The sequence below is a fragment of the Silurus aristotelis genome (assembly GCF_946808225.1).
Source record: "Silurus aristotelis genome assembly, chromosome: 1".
Lineage (NCBI taxonomy): Eukaryota > Metazoa > Chordata > Actinopteri > Siluriformes > Siluridae > Silurus > Silurus aristotelis.
In genome coordinates, this window is record NC_139574.1 from 12,180,233 (window position 1) to 12,191,947 (window position 11,715).

General features: G+C 37.1%; 1 protein-coding gene across 4 annotated transcripts in view; it reads right to left on the reverse strand.

Annotated features, from left to right (window-relative positions):
- col15a1a (collagen, type XV, alpha 1a) overlaps positions 1-1,794 on the reverse strand; it is a 94,189-nt gene extending 92,395 nt beyond the window's left edge. For 2 of the 4 annotated variants that reach the window (XM_083544701.1, XM_083544700.1), the window contains exons 1-2: positions 1,425-1,794; positions 1,256-1,332 (exon numbers count right to left, since the gene is read on the reverse strand). In XM_083544701.1, coding sequence (XP_083400827.1) covers positions 1,256-1,332; positions 1,425-1,435 — 88 coding nt within the window. In that variant the 5' untranslated portion in view covers positions 1,436-1,794. The remainder of the gene's footprint in view (positions 1-1,255; positions 1,333-1,424) is intronic. The other 2 variants (XM_083544699.1, XM_083544698.1) reach the window with 1 other exon arrangement.
- Between the last annotated feature and the right edge of the window lie 9,921 nt (positions 1,795-11,715).

Below are 11,715 nucleotides of genomic sequence, written 5' to 3' on the forward strand. Positions count from 1 at the left end.
GAGTGGTTTAGTCTTTGTTTTAGCAGGTGGAAACTAGTTAAATCCAGCTAGATAGTTCAGCAAGGAGAACACCGAAAATTCAGGACCTAAACATTCTATTTGAATTCAGGACAGTGGTAACTCAGTGGTTAAGGCACTGGGCTACTGCTCAGAAGGTCATGAGTTGACATTCCAGCTCTTCTGGGCCCTTGAACAAGGTCCTTAACCCTGAAGCTCTTTGAAAAAATGATGGATAAATATAACGGCCATTACATTTTGCAAGTCACTCTGGAATAGTACATCTGCCAAATGCTATAAATGTAGGAATCAGAAAAAGAGTTGATATTATTAAAGCCTGTAAATCTAAACTTTTATAAAAGCTGAACCCAAGTGAAGTGAGCAAAAACCATCAAGTCTTATGAACACAGAAACTATACCCTCTCACCACCATTTAATATCAATCATATTCACAGAAGTCATGTCACAAATTCGCGAAAAGTATCAAATTATGATGAAAACTGCCTAAGAGCAGGAACGCAACTTTGTATTTGTACACAGCACGTGCTGGATCTAGCTACAACTCCAATGTGCTGAATCAGCACCATCCATATCCATCTCCATTACTCCCAACATGAACAAACAGGCCATAATCCAAATCAAAATGCTTAACAACAATTAAAATTAGTTGTAAAAAAAACACAATAGCTTTCCTTTCCTTCATGGACTCACTGTGACCATGTCAATGCACACCAGATTCAACAATTCAGCTAATAAACAGAGTCCAAGTGGGAGTGCAGAGAGCAGAGAAAGAACTAAACCATGCTGTCCATGATATTCTCCAAAACAAGGACTGGAAATGCTTGTGATTTATTTCTTGAGATGCAAAACATGTTTAAAGCACAAGGGCACCAGCACATGGGGAAACGACGCACTGTGCGTAAAAGCGCATCATCTCCATGAGCAAATGTGCGTAGCAAACATGACACGTGACAAGGTGGTCAGAGCATATCTGACCAGAAATGTCTATATGTTACATAATGTAAATGTGAAGAGAAATGATCAAACATCATATTTGGGTTAAATGGCTTTAATTCATCCATCAATCCATTCATTCATTCATTCATTCATTCATCTGGGAAAACTATTTTCTTAAACTTCTTCGTTCTCACCACGCAAACAAACCACATTGTAAAAATGTATCAAACACTCATAAAACACCGCCTTTTAAACGTAGAAATAACGTTTTGGTAATATAGAGTGTGAAAAGGTGACATACCGTCTTGCAGCTGGAACGCAGTGGCTGGATGGAGAAGCCCCAAAACAGAGAGGTACAACCAGCACCACGGCGAAACTCTGGTGACAAGAGAAGAGTTGAAAGATGTGATGAAAAAAACCTCCTCTCAGAAGTGAAATCTACTACAATAGCAGGTATTCATTGAATTCACCTTATAGCCATATCTCCAGAAGTCTTGTCTTCTCCGCGCTCAATAAGGAGCAGGCGGTGTTTTAAGCAAGAAGCCGTGAGGCGCCGTGTATCTTCCCGCTAACGCAGAGAACCTCTGCGCTCCTCTCCGCTCCACAGCGCACCTCTACTCTCCGCTGTGCACTGCACTGCTCTGATCTGCTCTGCACCTTCAGGAGCGCCTCCTGAACAAAGACAGCCTTAGTTCACCCTCAGCTTAATCTGCCCCCTGAAAAACACTGAAATTTGACACCCGAGCTCGAGCCGTGGACCTCCACCTTTATCCAGCCCTGCACTATTCCCACATTCTCACTGACGCACGCCATGTCTCCTCCTCAAAGACAAAGTCTCCCACTTTACCCTATCAAAAATCGTATCATATCATATTTCATATAAAACTGAAGTTGCAAACTATTTTTCAACCAATCTCCAAGTAAACATAAATAAATCAGCATACACCAGAGATTGACTTTATTATTGTCCAGCTTTTTAGATATTAATCACACTCAGCAAATACCAAACATCATATTCATTTACTGGAGCCATTCCTCTCTTTTATTCCTATATTGAGCACCTCGAAAAGCAACACCACGTAAACACTGTGGGTTTTATTAAAAATGCCATTCCATTAAACATTTAGATTTATTTTATATTTGTAGATATAGACTGTTCAAAAGTACTAAATAGTTTTATACCAGATATACATACTAAATACTGAAAGAGCTTGATCATGCACCATACACACATCCTCTGTTATCATAGACAACTTAGTATCTCTAAACCTAAATATGGGAAATTACCATAAACACACAAACAAACAAAACTATGGTTCCATAAAATATTTTTAAACATCAGTTCTTAGCTTTGCAAAGAGGTTCTTCTTTTGAAAGAAAAAAAACGAAATGAGACCACAAGTCCTCGAGTGGGTCAGAATGGTAATAATTAAAAAATAATTCATCACTATTAAAATGTCATTAGTTTGTCAGCACTGCTTCGCACATTTTCAACAAGAAAACAATTATGTGCATTGAAAGAGAAGGACAATGGATTTATACTGTATCATGAAAATGCAAAGATGTTTCTCATGAGACCTCCATGTGACTCTTTTAAGAAGTAGGTGACAGAGAGAGAGAGCGAGCGAGAGAGAGAGAGAGAGAGAGAGAGAGAGAGAGAGAGAGAGAGAGAGACAGGCAGGCAGGCAGGCAGGCAGGCAGGCAGAAAAAAAGAAAAAAAAAGTGATTTACCCCAACCAGATGTCATGAGAAATTCAAATTGAACTTGTGATCATGTTTCGTTCAAACAAATGTATTCTTGATCGGTAAGATAAAATACAAAAACTACTGTAAACCACACATTTTCACCTTTCCTATGTTTGAATTGTTATAAATTTGTGAGTGTGAGAACCAGCATTGGTATTCATCAGGTATGTATCTTCCTGCCATCGAATCTACACAGCTTACTCTTGGTACTAAATAAGAAGACTTGGACTTATTGACATGTCCATAAATGGACCACGATGTAGCCTATTTTGCACATCATTAGACATGTAGAGGCCAAAGTGAGGTTAAGGTATAAATTTGAAATTGTAGTTTATTGCCTTCTTAGACACGAGTAAAACGTGATAAGTCCAGACTCTTTTAAAAAAAGACAAGCCCTATATAATCACTCCTTAAATCTCTAAATCCATTACAGAAAACTCTTTTACAAATCGCATAAGCCCTCATAGCCTAGTGTACATTTGGGCTCTGACAAAATGGGAGTTTACATAGATTGCAATTGTTCCATGGGTTGCAGTATCTTTACTGAGAGATACAGTGTAAGGTTTATTACAGTATTGAACCAATTGCCTTCATCCAGATTTAACTGCAAAGTTTTAATTCAATCCAATCTGATGTTACAGCTTAAAACAAGTAACACAGGTAATCCTATACACTCATAAATACAGATGGAACCAGGTTTTCACTGCCAAAACAAGACTCTGAGTTTTTCAAAGCTCCAAAGTAGGAGACTTTGCATAAACCTGTGACTATATTCCCCCAGACATACCTCAACCACCACAAAGTGGCCAGCACAACGTATGACTTCACTTTCACAGACATCTAGGAGACAGTGATATAACTTTCAAGAACTTCTTTCAATGACAAAGCTGTGAGTATGGTTATGATTCATCTCTAGGGGTATTTCATTTGAAAGATGTATGGAATTCACTCCCTGAATGGCGCCTGCAAGTTGCCAAAGAGAATAAGGAGAGATAACGTTGAACATTGGAATTCCCTTCTTTATCATCACTTCTCTAACATCTAACCAATGAAAACTTTGCAAGAAGAATCATCAGGGACATCCAGGACAAGCCGGAAGGCTCCCATGTTTCAAACACGTTACTCTTACTCTGGGAAGCCATGGTTAGCTTTTCAAGGCTGATGTATGACAGCATGTTGAAGTGATTTTGTCACTCTGCTGGATTTTGATTTCTATTTAGGGCAAGTTTGGCAAGTGCTCATGGGATCTTGTACTATGTAGAGTAAAATGGTTAAATGAGTTGCACCATTTATGCAAATAAGAGTATTTTTCCACAAAATAAGATTTTATTCCAATTTATAAAAAAGTGTTTTAACAAATACTTTCATACATGCAAAATACAAATTGGGCATCAGTCTGTGCTGAAGCTATAGCACTAACCCTAATGTAGCTATAAGGAAGACTAGACCACAGTTATACTGCTTATAACCCTAACCAATTACTACATACTACATAATCTGACTATAAGCATGTATTATTATTATTTTTTGTAAGGTAGGAGAAAACTAGAGAACCAACATGAAAAACATTAACCCAAGGAAAACATGCTGTACATAAGTCACATAGACAGTAACAAATTCAGAATCAACCCAAGATCCCTGGAACTCTGAAGCAACAACACTACTACCATACCATCTTTAATTTTCAAAGAAATATGGATGTGATGAACACGCAAAAGCAGCACATTGTAATGCCTAAAACAATTATACAAATATACATGTGTAACTACTGTATTTTAATATGTAGATTACTCTTAAAATATTGTTTTATCTGCCAATCTTGGGATAAAACTATATCTGAGTTTGACATTTGGTTTTTAGTGACAACAAGGTTTGATATTTTGGAATTAATAGAAATAAAAGTATTGTAACTTTTCTTTTAAAATTAAGTATTAGGTATTGGGTATTTTTATGTAACCATAGAAAACTTTCTCCTTGATAATGTGCGATGTGCAGGAGGATGGAACACTGACTTTCATACATTACTCAACTTACTAAAGTCTCTTTAATACCAAGTTCTTGTCTATGTTTACTCAAATAGAAATGTTAAAGTAGTTTTACTAGACTAGTGTTTAGGCAGTGGATTTATACTTTTACTCCAGTACAGGAATGGTGTACTTCATCCACCACTGGATATGCAGGATTTTATCTGTTTTTTTACAGAACAGTAAAACATGGTGTCAGAAAACAGATAGAAAGGCTGCATGAGACACTGAAACTTTTGCTTTGATTTAGGCAAGATAACCCAGTACTTACTGTTTATAAACTTCTTATACTTCAAATCAAATAGCCTTTATTTGTAACATATATATTACAGCACAGTAAAATTCTTTTCATTGCATATCCCAGCTTGTTCAAGACCTGAGGTCAGAGCGCAGAGTCAGTCATGATACAGCCCCCCCTGGAGCACAGAGGGTTAATGGCCTTGCTCAAAGCCCCGAGAGTCTCAGCTTGAAAGATACCGGGGCTTATTAGCTACATTACCGTTGCAGCTCAAGCCTAATGAGGCAAAACAAAATTTATTCACTACATAGGTTGAACTGTTGGTTTAACTGATGTTCTAAATCTAACTGCTTGCATGACTAACGAATAAAACGGATTTTGTTTATTATGTTCTCACAAAACCATAACAACATGTATAATCGGATGTTAACTTGCTAAACATTACTTTTAAGAAAGGCTGAGCATGAACATCTGGTTCAAAATTGTATGACACTCTCTAATGTCTTTAGATAAGTCAGAGATAACAGCAACCCCAACCAAGCACTTAAGCATAAATCATATTTGGGTTTATTAAGCAGCTTGATTGTTTTTCCTTGTGTGTGTGTGTGTGTGTGTGTGTGTGTGTGTGTGTGTGTGTGTGTGTGTGTGTGTGTGTGTGTGTGTGTGTGTGTGTGTGTGTGTGTGTGTGTGAGTATTGCTTGTCAGGTTGCTTAAAACCATGTGGCGTGTATAAGGTTTTACAGAACTGCAGGATTTCCTAACTCTCGCTCTGACTGGGAAAGAATCTCCATGGTGATGTTGTGTTGCTGGAAAACAGCGATGTTTAGGTAAAACGTCAGTGATGAGAACAGGGAGACTGTGCGTGGTGGGACTGCATTAGATTTGACATGAAGTTCAAGGTCTATCATGAGTCAGCATTGACCATTTTAACTGAAGACAGAAAATGCCTTCCTAGCAAAAGAACAAAAATCAACTTTGGTTGAAAATGAGAGACAAGAGAACGGTAAGTATGCACAGTTTCAACATATTTGTGGTTTTATAATAATAGAGTGATCTCAGCCCAATGTCTGGAGAACTGCACAGTTTACATAGTTTTCTTTTCTCATTTAACAGTAGTTAATTAGCAAGCATGATTGTAAGGGATAAAATGTAGAGAAAGATGTGAATGGGTTACACCTAAGATCTTAAACCCAAAACAACAAAAATGTACAAATATTACAATAAGATAATGAAGTGGGCATTAATTTTAATCATCTGACCTGGATTGTCTTTTGATGGAAGCTTATGTCCTGAACAAATTCAGTAGAAACTAGTGGTTATATTATACACAGTGTTAATTAGGCATTTGTATACACATGCCAGACAGGTTAATCAAGTGAAACTAAGTAATAGCTAGACACTGAATATAAACAGCTGAAATCTTTAACCTTGACCAAAATTTAAGCTTTGATGCATGTGTATCTTGGCCACCCACCGCTGCCGAGCCCTGAAGGAGCTTTGTGTCACCAGATGCCTTTAGCATCAAACTCGAGTGTAAACACAAACCCATGGTGTGTGGGAGACACAAGGAGTCAACAGGAGAATAAAGCTCACTGATAACCATCCTACACAACTCTACTTTTCATCCCAAATGAGTTCACCTTTAATACCTTTCAACACACATTTAAAACACTGTATGCACCATTGTGTTAAACTATTAAACTGTTCAATCTATTATGCTGTGGAATCTAAAATAGAAGAAATAACTGTAAAAAAAATTATTTATTAAAAGTTATACCTTAAAACTGCAATTCACAGAAAATTGCAATTGTGTTTCAACCCAATTCTCTGTGCCTTGAGGAAATAAAGAACTAAATAAGGCTAAGAAATGCTGGTGCTTTTGCTTTCACATCTTAAGGTCAGGTTTTGTAAGTTTAAGCCTTGAGAGAAGAGGAAACAGCAGTAGAGGTTGTATTGACTTACTCCCTGAGAGAGAGAGTGGATTTCGTTTGCACATCAGTTTTCACTCCCGTGCTACTTCTCTTCACCTCACACACACACACACACACACACACACACACACACACACACACACACACACACACACACACACACACACACACACACACACACACACACACACACATGTGCACAAACAGCTGCTCATCACAGCCAGTGGTACAGAGAGCCAGGTCAATTGTTAACAACTGAAGGGTACCCAATTCTGTCCAGAGCCTCTTTTATGGTCTGTGAACAGTTTTACATGTTCTTCCTTTTGCTCATAGGGGTTCCTTCCAGGTTCTCCGGTTTCTTCCAACCTTGCAGTAAAGCACTGGTAGATGTTGATTAGATAAGCTATATTGCTCCAACGTGTAAAAGAGCATGTAAATGTGTGCACAATTCCAGCAAAGCCCTCAGAGTTCATAGATAAGCTCAGGCTAGGGGAGAGAAGAATTATATACTGGAAGTACAGCTTGAAGGCAGGCACTATCTGAGGTCAGAGGTCATGATAGGGATTCAGCCTGCTAAAAAAGTCAGAGGAGCCTTAATGGTTTTAGAATAAAGGCAATACTCCTGTTAGCAAGCAGATGCAAACACACTCATGCATCCAGAATGAGGCAAAGTGTCTTGAGTACATCTTAATGGGGATCCACAGAGTCTGCATCTTGTCATCTTTGGCAGTTGTGATAAGAGTCCACCTAAAAAAAGACAGTTATCTTATGAATTGTTTTTTTCTTTTAAACATTATCTAGAGATGTGATATTTACAGCTGAAATGTGCAGCAAAATATTATATATGTGTGTGTATGTGTGTGTGTGTGTGTGTGTGTGTGTGTGTGTGTGTGTGTGTGTGTGTGTGTGTGTGTGTGTGTGGCCAGGCATAAAATTATGAGCTAGAATAATGCGTTACAGGTTAGAGATCAAGTGTTAATGTTAAAAGTTGGGGCTAAGGACAATGTTCAAGAGGGTTTATGTAGGCTTGCAAGTCAGACTTCTTGCAAGCATTGCCAAAAAACACGACCAGAACTTTCACAGAAAGAGCCTATTTCACTAACAAAACAGTTGACAAACCACAGAGCTTTTTCCTGAAGCCAGTTGGCAAACACACAAAATTATCTTGTTTACTTACCACTAACTGCTTCAAACAAAACCCTTTAGGAAGACATGATCACTACATCTTGCACAGAAGGGCTAACTGTGCTGAAGGATTAGTTATCCTGCTGATTGTACATGGAAACAATTAAAAAGGATCTGTACAATACATAGACCACAAAGTGTCTGAGGATAAAACAAAAATTCAGGAGTGTGTTGAACATAAAGGGGTTAGTATTAATGAAATTGTTCTAATGAGAAAGAAATAAGCAGTTTATAGTTAGTCAATAAATATTCTACATCTACAACATGGCCATAGGTTCAAAATCTACAATAAAATCAGTGGTCCCCAACCCTCGGGCCTGCATACATAAGAATACATAACTTACATTATTTACATTTTATTTATTATCTGATTATGAACGATGTTTTATTTTGGAAAATTACCGGCTTCTCTCCGCCACATCTGTCTATGAGTCACTCTTGATGCATGTCAAAATGCCTCGGTCACATGTCTTACCTCCATCCACTACCTTCTTAAAGGGGCTGCCAGTAACACATAATACATTACCGCTAAATTTAAACCCCAAAACTAGCAAAATGAACAAAAAACAACACAGTGGATTCACGTTTATTATTATATTTAGAAAATACCAGTTTTTATGCCGGTCATATCATTTTATTTTGTTGTATTTATCCACCACACCTTAAAGGCCGGTCCGTGAAAATATTATCCGACATTAATCCGGTCCGTGGCGCAAAAAAGGTTGGGGACCACTGGTCTACATGACCCAGCTTAAGCTCATGTCAAAATGGCTGCTCTCTGATGTAAAACAATCACACACTTCGTATTAAAAGCCATCTGGCAAACTGGGTGGTGCTGCCAGCTTTGAGTACAGGCTCCTCTTTAGGGAAGCCTTGCTTATACAGAGGCAGAGGAAAGCTGGAAAAATATATAATATTGCCAGGGCGTGTACTGTATGTACGTCTGTGTATACAAGCATATGCATGTTTATATGAGAGGAAGTCCAGAAGAGTGTGTGAGGCATTAAACAGAAGATGTACTGTAGTAAGTGATGTAGGAAAACTCCACCTACTACATGTCACATAGTGCACAGTAACAAGCAGCAGGAATATTCTAGTGAAGTCAAGTGCTTGTAATAAAGTGCTACAATGGAAATTCAGAGGAAGATTTTTTAGTAAGAGAGAGGTGGAGTTTTCCCAGTGGCCATGAAAGTTATTCACTCAAGGCCTCAAATGGTCTTAAAAGATGTCCACTGTGACAAAAAGCCATACTGCATCCAGCACTGTTATTAAAACATTTAATGTGTGTATGGTGCACTGTGACAGACCGGTAACCCATACAGGCTGCATTCCTGAATCACACTCAGTGAATGAATGAATAAAATTGGGCACTTGTCAAATGAAAACAGAAACTGAATCATGAGGAAATGTACAAAAATTTACATCACATTCTGACAGTGGTATACAGTAAGTGTAAGCCAGATAATGACCTAAGACTGAAACAGCTGGGGTTGTTTAATATTCAAGGAATGAACTGGGAAACATACAGCAGTGCATATTTGTCAGGCGGAAGAACGTGCCGGAAACTGAAGTGCAATTCACAGTGTTTATTGAAGAACAAAAGGGCAAAGGCAGAAAACGGCAAACCAGAACTAAGCTTCAAGTTTAACTAAACCTGGTGAATGCTATGACCAGACAAAGTTCAGAGAACTAAACAGAGTCCTGCATACAATGATAAACCCAACTAGTACATAGCTTGGGTAGTCCAAAAATGTTCATCAGCCTAAACTGTAGAACGGACAATGAGCTGGTGGGGGAACGGAGGTTATATAGCGTGGAGGCTGATGAGTGCCAGGTTTAGATGATTAGTAGGTAGGAGAGCTGCTTGGAGTGATAGGTGGGTTAGGTGAAGGTGTGGCTGGTGGATCCCTAACAATATTACACACCTCCTCTACACATATTCATCCATTACTGTAAGCAGCACAATTTCCCTATGTTGAAATGATGACATAATGTAAAATTTCCCTTTGTTTAAATGACTTTTACACGATACATTTAAAATAACTGCACACATCATACATGCAAATCCAGATAAAAAACATTTTGACAAAAGGATAACTTAAAATGTCAATATAAATGATGATATCTTGTGATAAACCCATATTTCTACGTGCTAGAGATATTCGAGATAGGGTTTGTTTGAAACTTTGCATATTCTTATGTACACATGATGAAGTGATAACTAAAAAAATCCTACAGCTTACAAAAACTGCAGCTCTCAGGACCAGACTTTGATAAGCATTAGAAGAACACTGTGCCATGTTTGTTACCAGACACAACACAATGAGTTATATACAATTATTAAGTCAGTTTGCAAAAATGTGATGCAATAATAACACCACCATATTGTTTGGGATACAACTGCCATAAACATAAACATAAAAAAATAGAAAAAAAATTTTATGAACAAATGACTAGATGAATTTTTTTATTTTTATATATATATATATATATATATATATATATATATATATATATATATATATATATATATATATATATATTTTTTTTTTTTTTTTTTGTGGATTTAGCTTGAAAAAATGTGGTACAAAAAGTGCCTTGAGAACCAGGACAGAAAATTCCAGACAAAATTACATCCTTCTTAATTAAGTTAAGAAGGAAGTAAAAGTTTCTCTGGAAACTTTCTGTGCTACATCTATAATAGCCAGAAAGACAAATAGGTAGCTGTTTGCATTAATTTGCACACGATGCACTTTATGTGGCAAGGGCACTTACTTTAGTCCTTGCTCTGTGTTCTGTTATTGTATACAGCTTTATGTTGTGTGATGTTGCTCTATGCTGTTTAATGTAGCACCAGGGTTCAGGAGGAACACTGTCTCATTTCACTGTGTACTGCGTCAGCTTTATATGGTTAAAATGACAATAAAAGATTCTTGACTTGAAATAGCCAGACAAACTGATAAATACTGTCAAATCATATACAGTGTGAAAGGCATCAGTGATAAGGTGCAGCAATCAACATTATAACAGTCAGCAGAATAATACCTGATCTTTACAACAACCCACCGATGGAACAGTTTGGATAAGTATTACATTGACATTAGCAAACTAAAGTACACTGCATTTTTAACTACTGGATTATTGTGTATAACAAAGGTATTTCTGACGCCACTGTTTTTTTTCTAGAAAAACTCAATATTGTTGCTTTTATATGGATATATTTCTGCAATAGCACATTTACAAGTTATAAGTACAGATTTTAATCACAGATATTAAATTAAAATAAATGCAAACTTTGCGACATTAAAACGCATGGCTCTTGTAAAATCTTTAAAATCTGAATAATGTATTTATAACCCATAAACAATTTAATTAATGTCTGATATTTAATCACAAATAGTCTAAGCTTGTATTTTGAAGGCGCCTATTGGAAAACTTGTTTGTAACTTACTTGTGTATTACAGCTGGTTTCATTCATAGCATGCTGTTTTTGGCACAATTGGGATGAAAAGGAGAATAAGCATAAAAAAAAAAATCCCAAATGAACCAAACTTTGTGAATGCAGCATTGATATGAATGATTCTCTGGTAATAGGAGAATTATGGTAAATTATGTTTTATAGGCACAGCACTTAGTG